The sequence below is a fragment of the Molothrus ater genome, chromosome 1, assembly GCF_012460135.2.
Source record: "Molothrus ater isolate BHLD 08-10-18 breed brown headed cowbird chromosome 1, BPBGC_Mater_1.1, whole genome shotgun sequence".
Lineage (NCBI taxonomy): Eukaryota > Metazoa > Chordata > Aves > Passeriformes > Icteridae > Molothrus > Molothrus ater.
The window spans coordinates 93,077,048-93,104,458 of NC_050478.2; the positions used below are offsets into that span (position 1 = coordinate 93,077,048).

At 43.4% G+C, this 27,411-nt stretch overlaps 1 protein-coding gene across 1 annotated transcript; it reads right to left on the minus strand.

The window, feature by feature from the left end:
• Nucleotides 1-26,841, minus strand: SCGN (secretagogin, EF-hand calcium binding protein). Its single transcript, XM_036406611.2, has 11 exons — nucleotides 26,676-26,841; nucleotides 26,051-26,121; nucleotides 16,782-16,874; nucleotides 16,117-16,206; nucleotides 15,171-15,227; nucleotides 14,210-14,287; nucleotides 4,538-4,593; nucleotides 3,034-3,079; nucleotides 2,859-2,918; nucleotides 1,917-1,985; nucleotides 1-589 (listed from the first exon to the last, which is right to left on the minus strand). The coding sequence occupies exons 1-11, from the start codon at nucleotides 26,746-26,748 to the stop codon at nucleotides 461-463; spliced, it is 822 nt and encodes a 273-aa protein (XP_036262504.1). The 5' UTR covers nucleotides 26,749-26,841; the 3' UTR covers nucleotides 1-460.
• Between the last annotated feature and the right edge of the window lie 570 nt (nucleotides 26,842-27,411).

Genomic DNA, 27,411 nt, shown 5'->3' on the forward strand with positions numbered 1-27,411 from the left:
TTACTGAATTTCTGTAATTACCATTTTATTTCTGCACAAATACACTGTCATCCATCCAATATTTTAAATGCACAAGGCACAATGTTCACCAAAGGAATGACTTCACACATACAAAGTGACCATCAGAAACACCTAGTAGCTGCACTCTGAAAGCACTGAGGGGATGTTTTTGAGGAGATGCTTGTTCCTATCCTGGGTGAATGGGCAGGCAGCGTTTCATGAGAATAACATTAACCTGTCCTCTGAGCAGACATTGCTAGGGAGACCCACAAGAGGCAGCAGCAAGTGAACATCACAAAGGAGCGGGTGGAGTGAGGAGGCCACCATGTAGATCCCACTCTCCAGCCTGGCAGCGTGGTGCCTCAGCTCCCCACCACTCCCACAGCAGCACAGAACACACTTCTATGGGGAGCAGCAGGGAAATCTTTCAAGGGAAACACAACCACAAGCACTTGCCCAGCTATGGGTTAATTTTCAGCCCAAGACACAAAGCTAGTTCAGATTTCTGAATTTTCCCATCCTTGTTCACATCGCAGTGGTTGAGCAGGATCTGGCGGAACTTGTCCAGGTCTACCCCACTAATGCTGGGCTGCAGGCAAAGAGAAAAAGAATGCTGAGAGAGAAAATGGCTCTGGATTTCCCCAGCTAGTAAAGCAGCCCACCATGCAGCAACTGGGAAAACCACCCAAGGAAGAGTGACCAAAAGGCCCCACATCATCTCATATGCCATGGGGAAGCAAACAGAAGATGGGGAAAGGGTGCCCTGAAAAAGTAGAAGGTGCATGGAACTGTAAGTGACTGTATGGAAATGCACCATGAGTTTTGTGCTCAGTCAAGGCCATATAAAAGAAAACTTCAGAAAGCTGTGCAATGCAGATCCCTGCTCTACCAGACCTGTGCTTTTATCTGGTTTCCTCTCTCAAACCTGCTGCACAAGAACTAATGTGACATTTCTGTCAGCATACTGCTATTTTACAGGCTAGTCAGCAATGTAAAAATACCTTCTGTGGATCAAGTTAATGTTGAAGACACATTTTACAGGCTACAGTTTCTGTATGCTCCTAATGCTGTACTGCTTGCTCTGCTTCCCACACTCTCAAGAGGGGATCAAATTCACATGCACAGCTTGTGGTGTCCAAGGACAATGCTGATGAAGGCCCTTAGGCAAAGTACAAATTTCCCTTCTTTACACACACTCACACACAGCACAAATCCAGCCTCCTTCCCATCCCCACACCCTTTCCTGCACATTGCATGGCCAGGACACACACATGCAGCCATCAGCACGCAGCTGCCCTTCTCTGCTCTCTCCTGAATGGACATGGCAGCACAGATATCTCACATTGTGTGGAAATGCAACAGTTCAGGCTTAAAGGAAGCTAAAGATCAGATTCTGTTTGGGTCAAAAGCTCTATCTTGCACTGCATCAGGAAACTTAAGATAATCCATTGAAGACAGACTCTTCTGTCCATCAGGAGCTGAAGAGACACACTAGATATGGTATTCTTGATTGCAGACAGACCTCAAGTAATTTTCAAATGTAGCCCTGAGATGAACTAATGAACCATGAGGTCATTCTGGTGAGAACCACATCCACAAGGAAAACAGAAGAAATTGTGATGACCCATCCATATCATGTCATGCTGTAACACCTGTCTAATTCAGAGTATGAACTGGAATGGACCTTTTAAAAATAGAGTTGCTGAAGGAAGCTATATTAATTTGTGAGGCAAAATTTCTGTGATACAGTGAAATGCTTTACAGTATACATACTGAGATGGCGACATTGCCTTCTGCTGGTGATCAAACTAAAATTTGACTCTATGTTCTTACTAGTGTCTCTGCGTGCATAGCCTTTCCAAAAGCACTGATCTTTAGGAAATACAGAGTACTAACAAATATAGCCATGAAGCTACCTTGACCAGTTCCATCATGTCTTTGACAAATCCATCCACTTCTGGGCCTTCAAGCGCTCCTGTTTTACTCTGAAAGAAGGAATAAACATCAAAACTCCTCAGTGAGTCAAAACCACTACAGTGTTTACTGGTAAGTACCACAATATCTGGGCACCAAGCTTTCTAGCATAAAGTTCACAGAATCATGAAATGGTTTGGGTTGGAAGGGACATTAAAGATCATCCAATTCCAACCATTCCACCATGACCAGGGACACCTTCTACTAGCCCAGGTGGCTCAAAGCCCCATCCAACCTGGCCTCGAACACTTCTAGGTTGGGAAATCCACAGCTTCTCTGGGCAAACCTGTTTCAGTGCTCCAAGATGCTCACAGTAAAAAATTTCTTCCCAATATCTAAGGTCCCATTGTTTTTCCCAAACCATCTCTTCCCACAAAATGGGAACAATGTCTCCCACCATCCTGAGGGAGTTGTGTGACTGACAGAAGCAGCACTGAATTGCTGGTGTCTAACAGGCAGTTAAATCGTTATGTCTGTCCTGAGCCAGACTCCCTAAACAACCATGGATTTGGTATGGAAAGGGGGTTTACTTTTCAATGTGGTGGTGATGCAGGTCCTGAACTGCCAGAGACTGTGAGCACTAAAGCCCCCACTACCTCTTCCTCCCTTGCATCTCCTGCAGGAAAACTGCTCATGCAGCAGCACTGGCCATGGCAATGGAGAAAGTCAAAATGGGTCCTTGACACAAGATCTCTGAGCATTGCTCCTCTGTCTCTACTTCACCCCTCCCAATCTGGCAGCTGGGCTCATGGGCCACAGGCTTGGGCACAGCTGCCGCTCCTCAGTGACTCCAGCAGCACCCAGCAGGAGGAAGAAGTCTCAGCATCACACACAACTCTGTCATTTACAAACCACAAGGGAATGAACTGACTCATGGGACTCACAACATCGTAGTGTGCAAAGATCTTCTCAAAATCTCTCCTCCTTTCTTCTGTGCTGGAAGCCTGCATACAGAGAGGACAAACAAATGAAAAATTAAAGCAAAAATTTCAAGTTTGGGCCCAGGTCATCTTCCCTGAATGAGACAGGATCAATGTATCAAAAATTAGTGCTACTTACATCCATCTTGAATTGTAGAAGGAAATTTTCCTGGAGTGCCAGAATCCTAAATGGAGAGATTTTAATTATGATCTTTTCATTTTATCATCTGCACACAAACTATTCTGAGCTCTCCTTGTTTGCAAAGGAAAGGCATGTTAGATTAAAGGCCTATAAAAGAGAGAATTGCCTGTGGGATTATTTACAGTGGGCTGTTGTGGGAACACATGCCTTCCTCCCAGTCTGATGGGGCACAGAGGGTGCCCTTTAGCTCACTACAGACATGCCTATTAGCACCATTGCTTCTCCCAGAGCATTTCTGGTGGTCCTGCACAACAGAGGGTGTCAGCTTCTGAAGTAAGAGCTAACAGACAATCATTCCTTGTAACTGAATTGCTGTGCTGCATTAAAGAAAGTGATTTATTGCTCTCTATTGGAGGGAGGACTTGGTGGTTGTAAAAGTAAAGGACAAAGATTAATACTGGCCTGTACACCAAGACTGGCAGAATTCCTCTCTTTTCATCTCCTAAAGCCTGTCAAGCACTAATAAACCCTTTTCTCTCTCCAACTCTCTGCTAACCCTGAGGTTTTTAGAGCCCACGGCACAGGGCATTGCAGAGCTGTGTCCGCACATGGAGGGATTTGGAGTCCGAGAAAAGTTTTCAGACTGGAGGAGAGCCTCAGATGGCCTCGTTCCTGAAAGGGAACTGTGTTTAAGAGAAAATTGTAACAGCAACCCTCTTTAGATATTCTCCATCCTGCCCCAGATTCTCCTCAGATATTTCATGGTCAAAGGGAACAGCTGTATGCGCTGCAGTTATTTGTGCTGGCATTTGTTGGGATTTGAAGCACAGAGTTACAGTGGCAAACCAGCACCTCTGTCCCCTCACCCTCTAAACTGGCCTTTTAAGACTGTATCTGCAAATTTAAAGTCCTATCAAACCTATGCACATGGTTTTACAGAGAGAGGCATAGCAGTGAAAATCATCTAAAAGCCTCTGAGGTATCAAGGACAGAAAAGAGAGAGGCCCATGACTGCGATCCCAGCTTCATTCACAAGCATCTCACCTTGGCTCCCAAATCCTTTCCTACTGCCACTGCCAAACTCTTTTGTGGTGGCACTTTCATTATTCAAAATGCAGTAAAAATTCTTTGCAATCCCTGCTGCACATAATGATGAAAAATAAATGCATGTCTGTGACCCCGTTGAAAGAATTGTCATCCTTCTTTTGGAGAAACAGAGTCACTTGTTGCTTTTCCACCTCCTAGGAAGCACCTCTGATTACGCCAGAGCACACTGATGTTGTACAGACAGATCCTGGCATTGCTCCTATCCCTGGCTCCAGATTCTCAGATTATTGAGATGGAGAATGGGTTGGAAACCATGTATTGGAGAGGTGGGATCAGAGCAGATCTAATTCAAAAGGAGGCAGAATTCAACTGCACATCCCTAGAGGGAGAGCATCACCTTGTGTGGATCTACCATTGTGAGCTGAAACACCCCATCAACATAATTAAATCCTACCTTGCCAGGTCATTCAGGTCCAGTCGCCCATCTTTGTTTTTGTCAAAGATTTTCATCTATAAATCAAGAAGACAGAGATAAAACAGATGGGCCATAAGGAGGACACACATACAAAAAAAAAGTCAATACACATTTTGCTCTGCCCTGTGCCCTTCCCTCTGCTTGCTCAGGGTGCTTGCCCAAATCCCAGGCAGCATGGCATCCTGTGCTAGCACCAAGTGCAAGGGTGGCACAAGGGAATAGCAAAACCCACTAGCTTTCTGACAGCAACAACCCAAAGCAATCAAATACCAGTACTGCTCCCTTCCCACCTTACATGGGGATAAAGCAGGTCTGTAGGAAAGACCCTCAGAAATTAGATACTGGCATTGCCCTGATCCTGAAAAAAATAAAAAAGCCAGGAAAATGAAGAAATTTCTAAACACTTCCACCTGGATTCCATCCTTACCTTTGACTGTTGCTATGGCTTCTGAGCAGCTGAGGTGGAAATGCCACCTTCTAATCAGCACTCAGGTCAGGATTTTACACCACTAAAGCTGTGGGGCTTGCTTGGCTCAAGGTCTGCTGCTAGAATGCACTAAGACTCGGAAGAAGATCAGACGGCCAACATCAAGAGGTTAAATGTAAATTCAAAACTTGTTCTTTTCTTTTACTGAATAGCATAATTTTGATGAGCCATCACAAAAAAAAAATATTTATTTATTTGCTGTATTTGGTTCTGCATTTCTCTTCAAGGCACAAAAGTGGTCTGTTACAAAGAAAGGGGTGGGGGGGGATGTTTAATGAGTTGCAAACCTGAATATGTCATGGCTCAAAGTTCTAGAAAAAAAAATTAAAATATTCCACATTGTGTGTGGAGGGAACATGAATATTTCACTATGACAGATTACCTTTCTTTGTCAAATACTCAGCTAAGGAATATGCATTAATCTTACTTTGACAGATCACATTTGCTTGTTTAGTGGTTGTGCAGAGTAATTGGTTCACTATAGATCTTTTGTGCATGGCACAGCTGCTGGAGAAGGCCTGGACCAGCCCCATCTGACAAAGCTCAGATGGACAGGATTATTCCCTATGACACAGCCTGAACATAGCATGGGAGCCAGCAGCATGTCCTGAGCACTTCTCAGCAGTGGAGCCAGGGCAGAGACTAATAATCATGTGACAAAAGGTAGCATCTGGAGAGCTGCCATTTCTCAGGGAGATTTTGCCTATTTTGTCAGTGCTGCCTCATTCCTGCCCATTGGTCAAGGGGAGCAAGGACAGCAAGTCCATGGTAACCCTTTATTGTATCACGTTTAGACTGAGATTCTGCAACAGACTCTATACCATTCATTATTCTGAGTATTTTACACTTGTGAGGTTTGGATGGAATTTTTGAAGAGGCATTTGGTATGGGCTCACTTTCCCTCCCATTGAAAGACAGCATGAAAGTCCTATGAATGATTGAAGGCCCATATTGAGGTATTTGGAAAAATGGCATCACAAGAGCCATGTGGGTATTCAGTAGCACAAAGAAAGCTATTTTCCCATTTAAATGGCCTCTGCCAAACATGTGCTCTGTGCAGAGCTACTAAATGACAAAGGAAAGGCTTCTGAATCTTCCTTCCCTCTAGAGCTGGGGAGACAACTAAAGCTGCCAGGCCATCCTGAGGACTTCCCTCTGGATGCATCAGTCCAAGTTGTTACCTCAGAAGTTAGCTGATCTAACTTCTTGCATGCTGCTTCCTGCCCCATTAGATCTCCCACAGCATATGGCACTTTTCCCTGGTCTCTGCTGGAGCAGCAGTGGGACAAGGCTAGAGGAAGGGATAGGAGGAGAAGCTGCCTTTGCTGGTGCCACCAAGGGGAGAAATGTCCTTGCAATGACAGCCTCCCCCTGCCATCAGAGAGATAAACCCGAGCCTCCAGTTCTTGGCTGATAAAGGAGTTATTCTGCAGGTCATAGAAAAATTATTAATATTCTTCCTAGAAATAAATAAGCCCAGATAAGATTTTAAAAGCCTCTCTCCAAATGGAACATCAATTCCTAACCTGGTTTTGTCTGTTGTTTGAGGAGAAATACTCCTACTACTTCACTTTGGCACACTTTCCACCACAGTTGACATTGCTACATGCAGCTTACATTATTGCTGAAAAATATGCTGCCTAAAGGAAGCTTATGGAGACAACCCCTATGTAGCTGGCTACAGAAAGTACCAGCATGTGGCTGGTGGGAATACCATAGTCCTTGGGCTCTACAGTAACTTCAGTGCTTTTGAAAATGTCAGTCTAAATCCTTTGGTTTAGACCACCAAGGAGCATCAGTTACCCACATGGTCTGTAGGTCACCACAAAGCAGTACAGCTGGTGGGGTGAGACAGAACAGCATTTGCTGGGAAAGGACAGCTTTTGGTGGGAAACACAGGGCTCTCAGGAACTCTGCTGCCAGGGTCAGGGCAGCTCTGGCTGAAGGCACTGGTCTTTGGTTCAAACAAAAATACAGTAACTTTACCAAAACACACCAAAACTTACTGCCTTTAGCAGTCTTAGTACTTCACTTGATTCTCCCACTGTTTCTGAGCTCCTGAAAGCGTGTTTTATTTTCTCCCATTTCTGCTGCATTTCTGCTGCATCTCAGTCTTGAGACTAAAATTCAGCGCTTCAGCCTAGACTTCAAATTCAGATGTGTTTTTCTCTCTGTGATACCTCAGAAAAGCAAACACTGAGTTTCTGGGAGAAGTTCAACTCTGTGATCGCCATGTCCTGGTCTCCGTACAAGCTTATGGGACCAGGCACAAACTGGTGGTTTCCTGTCCAAGAGCCAGACTTGGGGCACAATTCTCATTTCACATAGGCTTGTCTGGGACCAGTCTCATGTTTCTTTTCCAGTGAGATATCTCCAGCCTCATGTCCTTTTCCAGGAAATAAATAAATAAATATCCCAGCGTGGCAGTCCTTGCCTTGGGGCTTCATGTGTCCCACCTGCCCTGCATCTGCCCTACTTTGTGGGTGCAGCATATTTTCATGGTTTCAGAAGCTGCAAATAACCAGGAAGAGTTTTGTGCACTCTTAATGAAACAGACTAGATGAGAGATGGTGGTTAAGATGTGAAAGTCTTCTGCTTCATTATCAATTTTGTGAGTGTATGGTTTTCAATCCTACCAATTTCTGAACCCTTCACAATATTCCTGCAGCAGTGCAGATCCCAGTAAAACGCATTTAATAGAGAAGTAATAAACTCCTTGGTGGATTGCTTAATGGAAGGAAACATTCTCCTACACCCTATCTTTCAGCTTGATATTGAAATTTCAGTGACTGACCACATCTATTTACAGCTAACCAACTCCCCTCCCTGACCTTCACTCAGCTCCTAAGACAGAACCTTAGTGTTTTCTGTTTGTCCTTTTTCTGCCACAACTACCCTGAATACAATTTTCAAACACATGCAATATTTTGATCATCCATACCAGTCAATAGAAAGAAAAAAAGTCTGTCTGGAAGAGCTACACCAAGCTAATTCTTGCCCAGTGACTAACACATGAAAGATGGAAAACATGTAGGGAAGAAGGGCTAGTGTTCACTGAATTAGTTCAGGTACCACAGCTAATAAGATAGACCTAATCCTGTTATTGGGACAAGTGGAGCTCATGCATACCCACTACATGGCAGTCATGTGCTGCATTACTCAGAGAACAGCTTGGGGAAATGTTTTTTAATCAAACTTTCAAGTTTCAAGCATGCGTGTGTTTGATCTGATCTGCTAATTGTGTGCATGAGTACACAAAGAATGACAGAGGTAGCCACCCCATATGACAAAGCATATATAGTGGGAGAAGCAGATAATTGCAATGGTGATGAGGTTGTTTCTAATTTAAACTTTTGCCTTCACACACCATCTTGATATGTTAAATTTGATGGATTTTCAGTTTACACTCATGAAAAGTATATTTACACTGCCAGGCTGATATGAAACATCACAATGTGGTTAAGGACAAGGTCTGGCATGTTTAAATAGCACTCAATTTTACTAAAAGCTCTGTTGCATCTAGCAGTATGCTTTATAAAATGATGCATTTCCGTTACTGTCAAGCTACTCCATGTTTTAAAGTGTTTGCACAAATTAATTCACTGACATTTTAATGGCAGTGCACCAAGGGCACACCCTGTTTGTTTGAATGTACTCTGTGGCACTCTGAGACAGACAGAGAATACGTAAGAGCTTGGTTTGCAGATAAAAGTTGTTACATCTCCATTTTTTAAAAGCGCAAAATCAAAACTGCCGTCAGCTTTTAATTCAGCAAAGGAAATATCTCTGCTTTCTTAGTCCAGTGTTCTAAAGGCCACTGAAACACCACAGTATGACAAACACACACATTCTTTGAAGAGCAATATAAATCTGAATTATTTTCCATGACAGAGATAAGGAAAGAAGTAAACAACCAAAATAAATAGTTCTGTGATCAGCAGACTCAATAAAACCTGTTTTCATACCTTCTCTGGCTCTCTTTCTTTGTGTAATTAAGTGGGACACTGAGAGAGTCAGTTTTACTTGACCTCCTACTCTCATAAATATATTTTAATGTATATATCATGGGCACCTATGTCCAACACCTGAAACAAAAGTTGGCCAGGGAGTGCAGAGGTTATTGAGACTGTATAAAGACAGGCATCAGCACAAGCTGCAGGACTGCCTATGGCCTCTTTCTTTAGGGAAGGGTGGGGTCACAAAGGCATTTGCAGAGTGATAGGAGGGCCCAGTGGCCAGCAAGTTACCCTCAGGACAAAAGCTCAGTGTCCTGCCCAGCCAGACCACCTGTGTCACATAAACAAGTTCTTTAGCACAGGATTTCTAAGAGTGTTTTGATTCCTAAGAGACCAAGGCATTATCTGTTGGGGTGTTCAGAAGCCTGCAGGCTCCTGAGTTCTTTTGGTTCTGATCTTCAGAAATTATATTTGAGCTTAAACAGGATTTTCTGCTTCCCTTGGCTTATGCCACAGCAAGTGTGGTGCAAAACTGGAGGTGAAACACCCTGGCATTAAATTGAGAAGGGACACAGGAGGCAGATTTGTGTTCATCAGCTGTGTGTGTCCTTTCAGTCACCTGGGAGAGAGGCTGGCATGGACCACTACCAGGAGGAGAAGGAATGAGCAAAGACTGCACTTTGGGAACCAATCTTGTAGGCTACACTCAACTCCTATGGTATTTCTAGAACATTGGGAAGTTTGCTTGGTGTGTTCACAAATATAATAAATTCAGTTTAGACTATTTGCCAATACAATAAATATTTGTCTTTCCATTATTACACCTCTTGTTGAGACTTGTTACCAAAGATATGCTACCTTGACTAGTAAGATGTTAAGGGTCTAAATCACTTGTATTTTCTGTGCTTTGGCTTTTATTTACTCACATGAGTACATTGGCATCAGCACTGGACACAGACAGACTTTCACTTGGAACTGACCACACTGAAACTCTGCATTATCCTTGCAGAGGGGACAGGCAGCAGCCACAAAAGCACTGGAAATCCTCCCAATGTACAATAAAGGTAGTACACAGTGCATAAATGTGGATATAAGCCATCCACAGAGAGAAGACAACCTCTTTCCCTTTGCACTGAGAAGATGAGGAGCCCTCAGCTGTGGGCTTGTGCACTCAGGGCATATAGCTCAGTGCCCAGGAGAATCTTTGCAAATAAGCTCAGCAAAACCCTGGTGTCATTACAGCTGGGAAAAATATCTATTCTGACTTCTCTGGGGTTAATATTTCATCCTCAGTCATCACCATCTACAAGCTTTCAAATGCTGTAGTTCATGACCAATACTTAGTCACTGCATTTACATTATTGCCTCTCTATGTGGTGGGCAAAGATGGCACGCAGGCTGGACAAGAACTGTCCTTTGCATTTTACTGAGATATAATAATGCTCAGACTAAAGGAATTTTTTATGCTCCATCTGACATTATCAACCTAAGACAATGAAAAAAGTGAATGTCAGTGTTGCATGTGTGACTGTTTCAGCAGAATAAACAACTTAAATTGCTGAAGTTTGACTCAGAAATGAGTTTGCCTTGCATGCAGCTTGTAGACTTTTGGATTACAAACTGGAAGTAACATGCTGCTATCTGGGAAGCTGCAGACTATCAGAAATCATATCTCAAATCTAGTTCATATCCTGGCATTTACAATATTCTGCTTAAGTGCACAGCTGAGTGCACACACAGATCATGGAATCTGTCACTCTTAAAAATTGTTGTCAAATGCATATGTGAGATGGGTATTTCTGAGCTGAAACCTCACCAGGACCCAGAAACCTAGTAACAGCTTGATCTTGGGGGCAAGGGGAGGGGGGAGGGATTGAAAAGGTTGTTCTACTGTCATCATACACAGAATCCTCATCATGAAGTATCAAGGGGGCCAGTCTTCATCTCTCCAGCTTTTTTTTTAATTCAGGAAGGCAGAAAATTCTCACCATGCTATTTAAACCCTCCATCCATTTACAGCTATGCTCACTCTGTCTCCCAAAACACACACTGCAGGACCCCTGGGGCCTCTTCTCAGGAAGTTCAGAGCAATACCAGGCTTCATGTCAACCTCCAAGCACTTGCTCCCTGCCAACAGCTCTTGGTCACTGCCTGTGGGAAGGCAACAAACCCACAGATTGTGTTCAAAGACTAAGAACTGCAAGTGGGTGCATGTAAATAATTATTAATACACACTCAGCTAATGACTATTAATACAAATATGTATCTATGTAGGCATGGAAGAAAAAACATGGAGAAAAACCCCCTACAAAGGGACTTCCTCACACAGCATTGTCACTTCGGCTCCCCCATGAAGAGTCTTGAGAGCTCAAATGTTCTTTTGTGATTTCACCCAGTGGCTTTAGTGCTCTTTGAGATTTGATTTAGCAGACTCACAGAGTTTGTGCAATGCTGATGTGTTCACTACCTGTTGTCTTTATAGGAGTTCACCACTTGTTCATCAAAGCCCTGATCTATACCAGTGTTCTCTGAAGAAAGGATGTCAAGGTCACAAGGAAAAAGAATAGCCTCTTAAGAAGCAGCTGCTAAGCAACCTGATAAAGTGATGTTCCTTTCCAGAGACAACCAATCTCTTCCAAAAGAAATACTCTCTCCCTCTTCCCAGCACATTTTTTTAATGTCATATGAGATCATTCATAGCAGCACAAGGGGCAAGAATTTAACATGCCCTGGTTGGCTGATATGATATCTGCTCACAAACTGCAAATACCCAGCACAGAACCATAAAATCCTGCTTTTATTTTTTTCCTCAAGCCTAGGCTAGCTCCTTTTAAATTATAGTTTTGCCTTTCCCCCTTTATCTCTATCTCCAGAAGGCCCTAGGGTCCACTCAGGATATCAGTAGCTGCTTAAGATGTGCGCAGCCAGCTGTGCATATACAGAAAAAAGAGCAGAGATCTGTATATTCCTGTTGAGACAGATGGGTTTACAGCTCCTTCGGACACAGCTTATTTCAACTGAATAATAATTACATTGGCCCTTGAAAGCCCTGAGCTGAATAGATGGGCCACCCTGCAAGACTCTGTAGCTGTGTGCAGCAGAAACAGGTCCTGCTCCCAAGGACTTGGTGCTCTAAAAAGATAAAAGGGTGGGAGCAAAGCAATAGGAGAGAGAAATATAAGTATGTCTAATCTGCAGAAAAGAATCACTGCTGCTGGTTGTCAAAGATATAACAGAGTCAGGGAAAAAATGGAGGGGCCACTGACCCATTTATCCCAACCTGGTACTGGTGGCAGAGTCCAGTGGCAGTGGGACTCTGCACTCCAGTAGCTCCTCACTCACGTGGGAAGGGAGAGAGAGGAAGTGAAGGGTTGCCATTACCATGGGCCTTGACATCAAACCTTTGAGCCATTTTTCCCTCTTTAATCCAGCCCTGCAAATGCAAGGCTGAATCTTTCTTCCCTCCTTGGAATTTTGCCTTCTTACTTCAGATAACTTCCTGTGCAATAATTTGTGGAGTGTATCTGATGCTATAGGATACTGCCCATGTGGATAATTTGCTGTTATATACAGAATTCACATCCTCTATTTTATTCCAGGATATCACAGGATAAGATTATGCCAGTGATAATTTCACACCTTGCCTTAGCTTTTGGGATCAGGTGTGTTTATAAACATCCTTGATCTTCACCTTAAAGAAAAGAATTACAAGGGAAAAAATAATCATCTGCCATATTCTCGTTTTCTAATAACTATTAACATCCCTAATTCTTTTGGCATTGCAGCTTGGCAAATCTTAGTCCTCAGGAGCCAGATTTGCATTTCAGATCATAGATTTCCCTAGATATACAAAGCATCCCTTTTCCCATATCAAATCTTATCTTCCAACATAGAGATTAAACTGCCTCTCTGGAGATACAAAGCCCTTCTACAGGAAACCATGGGAATAGAAACCAGATCTCCTGGCTCTCAGCCTTGGGCTGCACTGATACCTGGCTGTGCTGGGGTAGCAGAATCACAGATCTTTCTTGGGAAATTAAAGGGAAGGGAAATGAGTTGGTGGAAATGAACCACCCACTGTCTACAAGCTTCAGATCGCCTATTCCCCAGCACCTGATCAGAGATTAAGCACCAGGGATGGAAACCTTAATGGAGCAGAATGAAAGATATTTGCTACCAGCAAATGCTACCAGAAATATTTTTGTCTTAGCTGTAACTTCTGGGGTTTTTTTTGTTTTCAAAGTCTGCCAGTTGGAAAATAATTTCTGCAGCTGGCATTCCTCTCTCTTCACTGCCTTATAAATATGAAAAACAAAATATACACTCTTCTGTAACAGCAGAGTTTCTCACATTGCTCTAAAGGGTCACATTTCTGGGCACATACATATCACACATACATAACATGGTATTGCAAAATATGGGGGCAGCTTCTTGTTTGCTTGCATATCAAACTGGTTTTAGGTACAAACACCGATTTTGTGCCAAGAAACAACGCAGTCCCATCTGAAAACCATTTAGAAAATTGCAGTGATAGATGCCTGCTAGTGGAATTCAAATTATACCCTTGAGAATGACATCCAGAAATGAGATTTTTTTTCCCTTCTTGTTTTTAGATGTTTAGATATAATAAGTTGCTCTGAAATCCAGGCGACTGTTGCTAAACCTACACCAAATACTATGTTGTTGATTGCAGTATAAAAGCTATATTGTGATAAATCAGGTGGAGAATTGAAACTTTCAACCTCTCAGTCTTTCAGGGAAGCAGCAGGGAGCCAGCAAGGCTTGCTGGGCTTTGAGAGCAGAAAAGCCAAATACCTGCATGTCCTGGGAGTAAAAGGATTTGCTAGGAGGAAGAGAGGGAAGGAGGAAGTGAATGAGCTGGAGATCTACCTGAGGCTGAACATAACCTGAAGAAGGATGCACCTCACCTCTGTTTAAAGGGGTTTAGAGCTCAGCCTGCTTTGGTGTAAAGCTGAGCTCTTTTCTCACAGGAAATAGTTTGACTCTCAGCAAAACTATTTCAAATGCATTCACAGCTGATGTCCAGTGAAAAAACTGTTAGCAGCAGTGTGTGCTAACTCCCCCCAGGGATCTCTGACACACCTTTTTAGCACCTTGCAGGGCTTTTATGGTCCTGTAGACATTGACCCTAAAGGAGATTTTAGGCTGTACTCAGATCTAAACAACATTAATTCTATATTTTCGTACCATAGTATCAGTATATTCTTCCAGCTTCACCTCAGCAACCATCTTGTTATGCTGCAAAAAGAGATCTCGCAGGAAATCCTGTAGTAAGAAAAGAGAGAAATTTTACTCTCTAGTGGAAATTCAGAAAAAAACAGTAGGAAATTAAATTCAAATTCAGCAGGGTTACACAAATCTAGTTTCACATTCCTGGTTAGTACTAGTGTCTTCAGTTTGACAAAGTTCAATTTCTTTTAGCTGAAACATGTTGTTTTTTTGAATAAATTAGAAAGTAACTAAATTTCCCCAGAATAGGTATACTGGAATGAGTCCTAATAGACTCACAAAATAAGCAAAGACAACATAAGTCCTGCAATACTTGCTAATTGATCTCAAATAAAAATATTTACCATTCAGTAAAATACTCAAGCCTCCTCTTACATCTCTGCAGGGACACAGGCTGAAGCCACACACTGAGACTTCAGCACATGATGTGCAGCCCAGGGAAGGACTTTTGTGATTGCTGGCTCAAAGTGTTTGAGTTATGGTTTCTGAGGCTCTTGCCTCAATAGCCTGAGCTTTAATGAGAAATCAGTGTTCAGAAAACCTGCAGGTTCAGGAGGAGATTAAGAAGAAATTCTCTTAATAAAACACAATGGCTTTGGCTCTGTTTAGCTCAGGGAGATGCACATGTGCAAAGCCTTGTGGGCATCACTGGATGCTTCAGGTCACCAAGACAACTGGGGTCATGGGACAAGGCTAGGGGGAAGCAGGACATGGAGGGCAACAGCAAGCCATCCTCCCTCTGGCAGGGCCCCTGAGATCATGCCAGAAGGCACAAGTCCTAAACTTGCTCTAAACAACCCAGAAATGCCATTTGTCACTCACACAAAAGGACAGCAAATTGGTAAAGCCGATGGAAAGGCTCCCATTGACATCAGTGAGCTGTAGGTCAAGCCCAAAGAGATTTGTTAGAATAACTTACTTTGAGTTCACCAGCTGAAATAAATCCACTGCTGTCAGCATCGTAACTGCGCCAGATCTGAACGGGGATAGATTGATGTGAGCACATAAATATTGCAGTTACTCATCTGCTCTGTGATAAATTGTAAAGATTCAAAGCAGAACTTCCATAATGAGCAAGTTGTTGCATTAGCCAACATTGAATTAATTTTAGATGAAATAAAATAAACTTTTCACACAATAGCTCTTACTCACACTTGGATGCTGTACATGCTACATGCTGCTACCACATGTTTAATGCAGACACACTGTCTATAAAAGGAAGGCAATTCTAAGAAACTGTTTTGTATTTCCTACCTTATTTGTACATGCAGTTTCTTTTATTGCTCTGAGTCAAGGCCATATACAACAGGCCATTGATCTGCGGAAGCCCCCAGCTTGTATGTGAAATAAAAGTAACCACATGAGATCTTGGAACAACTGAAATTCCCCGTTGGGATACTTAGGGGCAGAGATCAGAGGAAGACTGGGCAAAGTTCTATGGGTTTGTTGACCCAACTTATGCAGGTTTCCTCTCCATGCCCTAACAGTCTAATATTTTGGAATAAAATGGTGCTTAAAATGTACCTGCTCTGCTGTCTTGGTCTATACTGTATTGCAGGTGAGGAGCTGAAGGGGTGAATTGATGGGCAGGGACATTTTGTCTGTAGTGGCATGACTGATAGGTGGCTGAGAGTGTTTGTGAAATGTAATGAGTCTCTGGGTACCCTTGGTCCAGTCCTAGATACCACATCTCTGTTTAGCTGGTGTAAATAATGTAAAACCTTCTCTACCTGAACAGGTGAGAACGTGTTTTGCTTCCACAATACCCATCTATTTCCCAAGCTGTGTTTTACAGGGGACAGAAGGTTTGGTGCTGAAGAAACTGGTGGTGGGCAAGGGGGAGGAGGCAGTGTGGAGATACAGACCCGCATGAATTCCACGCTGTTGTCCAAGGGAGTTTCCCGTCGGAAAAGCAGTAGGAAATTCTCATCATCCGGCAACATCATATTTGCAAGCTGGATGAAAAACATTTAAAAAAGTCCCCACAACAAAAAGCAAACCACGAAAGTAAGGAAGGGAAAAAACTTGGGTAGCTACAGATCCAGCATGTGAAATACAGGCTTAGCATAGAAATAAACTTGGAAATAAACTCCAGACCAAAGGATCTGGCCGGTGTAATACTCCGTGAGTCACCTACTCTGCACCCAGACTCTATCTTCCAGATCTCCCAAGTCTGCTACAGATCTTAATCACAGAATGGTTTGGGTTGGAAGGGACCTTTAAAGGTCATCCAATCCAACTTCCCTGCAATGGCAGGCACATCTTCAACTAGATCAGGTTGTTCAGAGCTCCGTCCAACCTGACCTTTGATGTTTCCAGGGATGGGGCATCAACCAGCTCCCTGGGCACCCCCTTCCAGTCCTTCACCATGCTCATTTAAAAAAAGTCTTCCTTAATCTACTCTTAATCTACCCCCTTTCAGTTTAAAACCATTACCCCTTTTCCTATTCCTACAGACACTATAAAAAGGCTGTTCTAATTCTCCATCCTCCTATAAAAGAAATCCTGGTCTGGTGTTTGGCAGAGATACCTCCTGGATTTGCAAGCGTCCATCTGTGGTGACATCATAGACAGACATGAATTGCTCCTTCATCCTCTGAACTTCTTCTTCTGTGATGGTACTCTGCCATGGGGAAAACAACAAGTGCATGAAAATTTCTGAGGGCACCAGAAGATCCTTCTGGAAGAAATCTCTCCTCACTCACAAATAGTCACCAGGATCACTGTATACTTACAGTTGGGGGTAATGCCTTTAAAAACCCACAGACACACTATTGTGGATGAATTTTTGGAAACAAGTCCTATGCGTTTCCTTGCAGCTACTAAGCTTTCAGTTGGAAGATCAGTGTTTGGAAACCCCAAAATATTTCAGTGACTCCTGCTTCTTTACCCAACTGTTCCCATTATATCACTGGGCTTTGGTTTTACTCACTTACAGCAGTTTCCATCCTGCTTGTTTTCAGCTTGTGCTTTTCAGGAAGATATCCTCATCCTTGAATGACATCTCTGCAGTTCATTAGATCATCAGCCTTGAAAGGTGTCAGTGGAGCTAGATTGTTGCTTATTATTGCCTGTCAACTGATTTAAGCCCTGGCACCAAGCCCTGTCAGTGTTTCTGGGTTAATAGCACAGAATTTCAAGCAATTGACATTCTCTTTGTATCTGCTCAACCCTATAATTGATTTATACATAGTGAGGAGTTCTCCAGACTTGCCAAGTTATGTGTTTTGACAGGCATCACGGTGACAGGTGAAATACAATGTTTAGGTTCATCAGGCATGGTTTCTTTAGCAGAAACCATGAGGGTACCCACTCTGAATGGACTACACAAAATACAATTTCCTCACAACATGGAAAGGCTTCCAGTCACATGAGCTTAGTGGCTGGGCTGGGAAGCTCACATAGTTAATCTTTTCCAAGCAATTAAGTCCCATGTTACCCTCACCATGGACACTGAGCAGGTCCTGGCTTTTCTCCCAATTGTGTAGGAGTTGCCTCTCTCTGGGAGAGGAGGGAAGGAAGGGAGAAGGATAACCCACACTGGATTGTGGCATACCTTTGTAGAAATTTTTACAAGACAATAAATTACCTTCTTCCCAATCCTTGAATATAAGTCCTTCAAAGTTTTTATCATCTCTACAACCAGGTGGATGTGGGACTGCAGCTATTCCTTCCTGGGTCTTCTAACCCAGTTTCTAATTCTTTCCAGCTGCTATTGAAGCTCCATAATGTTGTACACTCCCTTTTTTATCAGTGACACAAAGCCATGAGTAACTTTCCTGAATTTACCCAGTGAACAGCTCCATGCAGTGCAGCCTTTGGGGTGCATTCTTGCTGTGTAACACCAAGGGTGGCAGCTCCCAGTCTGGGGATGAAACACCAAGCAGTGATCCCACTGGGATGCACCCAAGGTGGCAGGCCCCAGGAGGAGTGGCTGAGTAGGTCCCAGGGTATGCCTGCAGGATCTGCCTTTCCCATGGTGGTGTCCAGAAAGTTCTGTGGGCTTGGGTGCTGAGGGCACAGCTCATCACTGTACACACACATGTTTTCTTTACTCTTGGCATTATAACTCAGCCCCATGCTACTTAAATTGCCTTCTGACAGCCCCTTGACACTTTGAGACACCTCCCAGGAGTTAGGCAAGTCTATCAGTTGCAAACTTCAACAGGCTTGCAAAGTACTCTGAAATGATCCTCCCTCAAACCCAGGAGGATGAGTTATTTCCAAAATGATAATCACATTTTGGAATCACAGCTGATACTTGAAACGTATACTGTGCATTTCAAACTAGTCATTGGTTAAAATGCTTATTGCTCAACTTGGTGTCAGCTACCAACCACCATTTCACTGAGCTATCTGTGGCAGGGACACTGCTACCTGCATAAAAATAGGACAGCCTTCTTTTTATATTCTGATTTAAACTATATGATACATCAAGTAAATGCCTGGAATATTTACAATATTTACACAGCTCCAAAAGCTTTTAGTTCAAGGGCTTACACTACAGTGGTTTTTCAATCTGAACAATCTTTACATTTTCATAAATATTCTACTTATGAAACACAACTAGTAATAGTTCTACCAAAACCCTGGCCTTTACAAAGGATAAAATAATGAAGCACAAACTGGCTTTCCCAAGATGCATGTTCAAGACACAATTATTCCAATATTAAAAATTTTTACACTAAGAACAATACACCTTGTGTTATGACCATTAGGTTTCAAAGGGGACCTCCCTCTTTACCAAAAAAATATCCCAGAAGACTGAAAAAACCCCAACAGATCAAACAAGATATTCCAAACAGAAACTAAGGCTGGGAGATCAGGTTTTCAAGACTGACCTACTGGTGGTGCAAACAAATAGCTTGCTCTATTTTCCTGTCTACTCCAAAATCATTTGAAAGGCTGGAGAAACTCCATAATGTACCTGATCTGTTCCCCTTGTCCAAGCAAGGACATGATCTGAAGACTCAACTCACTCCACCAGCAAGGAGGCTGAGGCTTCCCTTTGGAAGGGGACAGAGCCAGGACAGCTGACCCCAACTGACCCAAAAGATATACCACACCATATGGTGTGGTGCTCAGCATATAAAGTTGGGGGAAGAAGGAGAAAAAAAAAGATGTTTGGAGTGTGGTGTTTGTCTTCTGAAGTCAGCATGATGGAACCTTGCTTTCCCAGACATGGCTGTACAGCTGCCTCCCCATGGGAATTGGTGAATGAATTCTTCATTTTGCCCTGGCTTGTGCCCTTGGGTTTTGCTTTACCTATTAAAATATCTTTATCTCAACCCATGAGTTTCCCCACTTTACTTTTCTGATTTCGTCTCCCATTTCACTGGGGAGTGAGTGAGTGAGTGAGTGAGTGAGTGAGTGAGTGAGTGAGTGAGTGAGTGGCTGTGTGGGGCTGCCTGCTGCATTAAATCATGACGTATCAAAGAACAGCATACAAAATGTGCCTCTTGTCTCACAAGATGAAACAGGAGGAAATGGCTTTGCAGTAAGTATAAGTCTGTAGCTGAGCACATCCTTATCAGAAAATGCTGTCTTAATTATGTTGCCTGCCTCAAGCAACAGATCCTTAACCAGTTTCAAACGTTTGCAAAGCTTTCCCTTTTGTGAGGGTTTAACTGAATGCTGTTGCATTCTTTCCAGTCACTCTGTACAGAGAAGCCTTTCTCATAATTCCTTGTTTCCCTGGTTCATGCACCTCCCTGAGTTTGTGGATGATGTGTGGTTTCCAAGGGCTGCTGCATATTCTCACTGCAGCCAGGAAAGAAATCTTTACTACATACCATGAGAAGGCCAGATAATTTTTATTCTCATAAGAGAACAGTTTAAAATATTGTCATGACTTTGTTCACATATTTTTCAGGGTTAACAGGTAAATTTCTTACTACAGATGTTCTTCCACAGAGTTTAACAGAGAAAAGCTTCTGTGCTTCAAGTTACCATAACAAATGAATTTTCTGTTTTCTCCTTTCCATGTCCAGTCTCCATCTTCTCTTTTGTGAAAACCCTTTAGAAGTATTTGTAGCATCACAAAGGTAATCTGGTTTTTAGTAGTGTTTGTAATCACAGGAAGGGCATGATCACTTTTTTTTTAAATTTCTGCAGCATTTTATTTCTTTGTCATGGCTGGTTATGATTGTTTAGAAACCTGGCTGTAATCTGTCTTCTTTGTTAATCCATTCCTTTTATATTGTTGCACTCTTTGCCTCATGCTGACTAATTAAATTTTTGTTCCTTAAGGGATTCATGTGCTTGGCAGAATTTTGCCTTGATGAAAACACAGTTATGAGTCACTTGGTTTGGAGGGCAAAAAGTGAATGTATGGAGCACTGCAGAGCCTTTCCTACTCAATGAAATGGGATGTCTCATTTAATTCCTGCTGGTCAAGAAAATCCTGTAATAAACTGATTTATTTTTCCTTCTTGACATGATTTTAGAAGCAAGCTGCTATATTGATTAGGATATAAAAAAAGATGAAACTACATTTAAGTGACTATTATGCCCTGTTTCTAGAAAAAAACCTAGAGAATTTTCTGAAAATGCTGGCTTGAACACGCGTCTTCTAGCGTTTCAGCCAAATATGATAGAAAGGCCAAGGGTCCCACAGATATAGAGTTCCTACAAGATCTATGAAAATAAATTGTGTCTGCCAAGAAGGAGAGCTGGAAAAGAAAATCAACAACTGTTATCACGCCAGAAGATACACAGTACAGATATGAGGCCAGCAAGGACCAGATGAGAGACATCAGTAATGCACACTTTGACTTTAGAACAAGAACCTTTCATTTTTGGGCCAAACATTTCTTCACTGTAAAAACTAATTTCATGAATGACTTTGCTAGCCCCTGTGTAGTTGTAGTTTGGATTGCCTGCATAATTGTGGATTTTCACCTTACATCTCCACGGTCAATTTCCCCTTTGGGCCAATCTTTCTCCCTTAACTTCAGTGCTATCACTTGAGAATTTGGCCCTGTACTTTGGTTAGGATTTACTGTACTCCTGCATGTGACAATAGATGAGCACTTACCCTGTCATCCCACCTTGTGTTTTTGGTTTCTTTTCTAACTCTTATCAGCACAAATGTGGGAAAGCTTTTTTTCCCATAGTAGACACCAGCATCCAACAAAGGCTACTGGCTACATTTTCCCTGTGCCATCATGGTTTTGTGGTTAGGTTTTGGACAGGTTCTCTGTTCTCTCCTCTCTGCTGGGCTGAAAGTTGTTTGATGTGCATTTGGGTGATGAAAACATATTGTGTCATTTTTACCATGGGTATGTTGAGTTAGCATTAAGAAATACCTCGAGGCACTTCCATGCCTTAATGTGGAGGAACAGGATTAGGAGCTGGCCAGGGTAATCAAGGCTGATGGAAGCCACACATAAAGAAAGAACTCTATTTGGCAATAATCAGAATGATAGAATGGTTTGGGCTGAAAGGAACCTCAAAGATCATCCAGTTCCATCATCTTTCCCTAGACCAGGTTGCTCAAAGCTCCATCCAACCTGAACACTTCCAGGGATGGGGCATCCACAGCTTCCTTGGGCAACCTGTTCGAGAGCCTCTCCATCCTGACAGGAAAGAATTCTGTCCTAATATTTAAAGAGCCATGATTGTCTGGGGGTTAGAATTCTGAAATATTCTGAATGTGGATGCAAGCTGATTGCTTCCTGCTAGGGATCTTCTTGCTGTACACCTGCTGGTCACCATTGACCTTAGTTCTCTTGGGGTGGTAAAGCACAGGGGAAGTCTGCCTTGGATGGCTTTGAGGCTGGCTGATATTTTGGCCATTAAACTTTGACTAGCTGTTGCATTCCTGGCCATGCTAAATTATACACATTATTTAGACAGACAATGCAGTGTGCAGGGCAAGAATGAAGTGCAAGAGTAGCTGGAGGGTGTTTCTATACTTTGGAAGTAAAAAGCAAAGACAAATCCCTAATGGCTGCTCAGAGTGAGCTCCAGAGGATTAACTTCAGTCCCTTACAGTCATAACTATCCATGTGGTTTTTAGGCAGGAGGGATTTAAACACAACTAATACCTGTCTTGTCTGATCAAATCTATACTTCAGCAATTGTTGTAGTCTTCTACACACTTACAGTTAGGTGCAGGCAACCATCCTTTATCTGAAAGTTTTCTATCTAATTTGAGTATAATTTAGGCAAAGTGAAATACATTTCTGAGAAAGCCCAATGGCAATGTGCATTTCTCTCCATATCTGCCCAGACATCATTGGTTTTATGGAAACTTTCAGTAAACCAACCCCAAAATTTGTAGGCCATTTCTCTATAAAACTCTTCTCTTATTATTATGAGAATATACATAGAGCTTCATTAGAACCATAGAAAAGAGCAAGCAAGGAAGATCTTGATACAGAAAGAAAGATGTACAGGAATATAAGACAGAAATGAAGAAGCTATAGTTCCTGTTCTAATAAAATTACTTATTTGACACTGAAAGAAACGGTCCTTTCCACTGGTCTTTCACCTCAGCAAAAAAAAATTTAGAAAATATATGGATAGAGTTGCCATAATGTAGAAGAAAGAGGTTTATGAAAGAGCAGAAGAGAGCTCAGCTGGCTCACAGCAGCCATGCAGTAGCAGCTTGGAAGCTGGAGGCTCAAATGGTTGGAGAGAAGTCATAGCAGTGATTAGAGAAACAGGTGAATAGTGCCAGCAGCTAGAAGATGTACTGCTGGCATGAGGATGAATTACACACACCTGGAAACTGAAGGGATTTTCTTAGGACTGGAATAGGAATAGAATACTCCAGTTGGAAGAGACCTACAACAAACATCTAGTCCAATTGTCTGACCACTTTGGGGCCAGACAAAAGTTAAAGAGTGTTGTTAAATGGATTGTCCAAATGCCTCCAGCAATCACCCACTGCTGGAGGAGAAGGGACAGGAAGCAGCATCTGGGATTTGGTTGGTTTACTACAAGTCTACCCTTTTTGCAAAGTTTTTCCTTTCCCCCCACAATTGCTGATGGTTCAATAAAAGACAATAAATTGGCTTCCATCACTGGATGCTGTTTCAAGTTTCTTTCTTCTCTCAGAGTTGTCAGGAAGAGCTGTGTCTCTCAGCTTCCCGACAGGCTCATTTTTGCATTGTTTTCCCAGCTGCTCCCATCCCCTAGCATTTAGTGTCAGCTGGGGATGCTGCAGAGTAACTGGGAAGAAAAACAGAGCTGAAGGACCACAGTGGTCATTAAGAAAAATAACAGCTTAGAGAATGCAGGCTGAGAAAATATAATTATGAAGCCATTCTCTATTCAAGCAGAGACAACTTCTAGCGCTGATAACATTATTTATCACTTGTGTAGCACTTCAAACACAGTCACTAATTAATTCTTGTGACACATCTTTAAGTTGTGCTAGTGTATTGCTGTCTCCTCCTTTTACTGTGCAAGGAAACTAAGACATTAAGAAGCCAAAGGAGTAAAGGTCAAGATGAGTGGTAGAGCAGAGAGATGCTCAGTCCCAGCTCACTGCTTTTATCACAGAGGACACTTTCTGTAGGATGGTAAAACCAATGCAGAGTGAACCCTTTACCCCTCCTGCCATAACACAAGCCTGTACAATATAAATCATGTGAAAAAGAGAAAAATGGCTCAATGTTGTTAGACAAACTCATTGTACGAAGGTAGTTAAGACCTTTGTTTAACTTGGTGCTCAAGTGATCCCCATGCCCAGAGGAGTGGGCAGAGGACTGCTCTCTGCCTCCCAGGACAAAGCTCCCCTTGGGTTTTCTGCCACAAAGACAGCCTGCTCTGCCTGCAGCCTGCCATGTGATTTTATCACTAATATTACCAGAGTGGAAACACTGCCAAAAATAGGGAAGACTTGAGGGAAAAAACCAAAAGCACTTGAGAGCCTGTCTGAGCACTCTGAAAGTTAGTGAGCACGGTCCTTCAGAATTAGCCTGTTTCTTCTATTCAATAGGAGGAGAGGGAGTTGGTTCTTTCTCCATTCAATTTGTGTTAAACTATCTCTTTTAATGGCAAAACTTAGCTAGCAGAAGCAAAGCAGATGCAAACTGGGTCAGGCTACTGAGTTAAGCTGGAGTCATCCAAGCAGGGACTTCTAACAAGCAATAAAACTATTACTGATTTCTTAAAGCAGGAAGTTCATTGCCAGAACTCCCTCATTTTGCAAGTTCTGCATGCTGGTAAAGGACACAATGAAATGGAGTTCATGTTTGTATCAGTAAGACCACAAAAACTGCTCTAACACACCAGGTTTGCTACCCAGCTGTCCCAAGACCTCATGTGAGGGATGCACAAGGACAGCTATGGAATAGAGCAGGGCTTGGAGTATCTCTTGACTCACATCCTTAGGAAGCTCCCTTCAGAATGAGATCTCTGATTATCCCTGGATTTTATCACCATCAGCTCACTCCAGAGAGCCCCACTTGGAGGTCCCACTGCAGCACTAAGTCTACAGTTTCATTTTAAGCATCTCCATCAACATCTCATGTTTGCTGTCACAGAGTTTGTTTGAGCATGCTTTTTGCTGCTGTTTCAGTACCCCAAGACTAGCAGCTTCCAATTTAATCTTTTGTTTCTGGATAAACAATCACAAACTTTCTGATTTCTCTTTAAATCAGCTTTTCTGTGTCCCTAAATATTCTTGTTGCTGAATCTTTTTTGATTCGTTTGAAGCCTTTTTACATGCCTATCTCTTCATCTGACCATCCATGCTCTGAAAGACATTTCTGCAGAAACTAACAATATTTCAATCCAAATTTACTCACAAATTAAATAAAAATATGCTTGAAAAAATTACTCACAGCTTCTATTTTTTTTTAATTGCAGCCCTAAAGATCTAAGAGTACTAATTGGCTTGTAAGTACAATTCTGATTTTACACTTGATACTCATGAATTTATGCCTTTTATCAGCTACCTTTTCTGTCTTTGTTAATTAATTTTTGCTTAAAGGAAGCAAAGGTTTTTGGCACACCCCCTCCTTCCATTTGGAAGATGTTTCCTCCTTTCCCTATCTGGGCAGACTCTGTAGTGAAAATATCACTATATCCTTTGTAAACTTCTGTGCTGGCCTGAGTGGCAGGATTTCTCCTTCAATGATGGTGACACTCATAGGCAAGGTATGACCTGGAGCTGAGGAAAGCAGCCCCTATAAACTGTAGTGCAACTTCTGTTTGTACAGAGATGCAGACAATGGGAGAGAGGAAATGCTGCCAAAACCAGGAAAGGAAACCAGGGGAGAAGCCCAGAAACACTGTAGAGCCAGGTCTGGATCTTAGAAGCAACAGAATTGATGCTCATTTGGCTTTTAGCCATTTGCAGCAATATAGACCTAAGCCTTCTTCCTAAGCGACATTTAAAATTAACAACAGTATATTTGTTAAAAATTGACCTGGGGAAGCAACCTAACATATGAACAAAACTAATCACCACAGGCTTAAACAAATAAACCATGAACATTGCCCTCCTGCTCAGCTAGCCAGGCTGTGTGCCCATGCTTTTTCACTTGGTTCTATTCAGCAACAGTAAATGACTTTCTCTCCACACTGCCAACCAGCCCCTTCAGCTGGTGCCACCTGTGATCTCCCCCTGACCAGCAGCTGTTGGGCTGAAAACAACTGATCAAACTGCTCAGCTGACTGTACTTGTTGTACCTGCTTAAATGCCACCTCGTTGCCAAGAGAAAAGCTTTTTACCTTGGGACTGCTGAGGAAGTTGGCAATCAGGGAACAACAAACACAAACCACCTCTCAGCATAACTTTTCTGCTTGCACCTGATGGGCACCAAATGCGGCACAGTTACTTACTTCTGGTCCCAGTTTCTCCAGGAGATGATGAAAAAAATCGTCAAGCTCCTTCCCTTCTATGTAACCATTGTCTAAATAAAGAGCAAATATATTAATGGCCAGGGGTACAATTATGCCCAAGTTCCAGGATCCATGTCATGGGCTGCATGCAGGTAGCTCAAGGCTTCAGGGTCAGGATCTCAGCCGGGGGCCCTGCCTGCCCACTCAGGGGAGCCCCACGTCTATTCAATTTCATCTGCTCACTTCTGTGTGAGGCTGGGCACAGCTGCAGCGCTCCCTTTGGAGTTTTTCTTACAGAAAACTTTTCAGAACCAAAAAAAGTCCCAAACTGGGACCAAAAGAGAGATCAGCAGATGAAAAGGGGAAGTGATGAAAAGGCAAAACTTTTGGGGTGGAAAGGGCGATTTACAGCTATGATAGTCATGGTGAGGACGAAGAGGAGGGGCTCGAAAACACCTGCAGGACCTCGTGGATGCAAAGCTTGGACACGTCGGCCCCGTGTGCAGCACCCCAGGCACCCACACCGCACCCGGCCCGGCGGTCGCGCTCTCCCCTGCACGGCCCCCAGCGCGCCCGGCACCCCCGCACCCCTCAGCCGGCTCCCCCCACGCGTGTCCCCACTTGCCGTCGGCGTCGAAGCGCCGCCAGGCCCCAAGGAAGGCGGCGGCGTCCAGGCGCCCGTCGGCGCCGCTCTCCATGGTGCTGCAGCTGCTGCCGGCCCTGGCCCCCGCCCTCACTCTCACTCGGCGGCGCAGCCTCTGCCCCGGCCCCGCCGCCGGGCCCGGCTTTCAGGGCGGCGGCCCCGCCCCGGGGGCGGCCCCACGGGGGTCGCCGGGGGAAGTCTCCCGCTTCCCGGGGCCTGTCCCACCGACCTCCTGCCTGCCCGGATCCCTCTCGGGCGTGCTCGGGTGCGGGTTGTGGCGGGATGGAGCTCGGCCGTCGATGTGGGCTGGAGCAGCCCGACGCCGCAGCCCCCGTTTCGGAAGAGCCGTGCGCCGCTTGCAAACGATCTTTAAAGTTTCAAACCGCCCCCGAACGAAGGCAGAAGTGCTGGAGGGAAATGTGAGGCTTCAAAGAAGTAGTGGAGTTTAAGGGGAGAAAAGGGAATTTTCTGAGGCTGGTAACGCTCCTCGGTTTGTGAAAGCAGAGCAGCAGCAGGCAGAGTTCTCTCACCTTCTCATTCCTCACAGCCATCGGGTGGGTATCCCTCACCAGAATGAGAAGCCAGAGGACAAAGATAAACAGAAACCTGCATTGTCTTCCTCCTACAATAAACCCCACGGAGAAACCGTGGGGTTTAGGGTCTCTGTGCTGGTAGAGCATTATATTCATGATGGCCCAGCTTGGGAGTAGATTTGATA

What these genes read in the sequence shown, in the direction of transcription:
- SCGN (XM_036406611.2), bottom strand. Translation starts at nt 26,748, where the DNA reads ATGGAGAGCGGCGCCGACGGGCGCCTGGACGCCGCCGCCTTCCTTGGG. An exon ending in TTCTACAATTCAAGATGGAT is followed by an intron (nt 2,919 to 3,033) that starts GTAAGTAGCACT and finishes CTCTGTATGCAG; the next exon opens with GCTTCCAGCACAGAAGAAAG. An exon ending in ACATGATGGAACTGGTCAAG is followed by an intron (nt 590 to 1,916) that starts GTAGCTTCATGG and finishes CTTTGCCTGCAG; the next exon opens with CCCAGCATTAGTGGGGTAGA.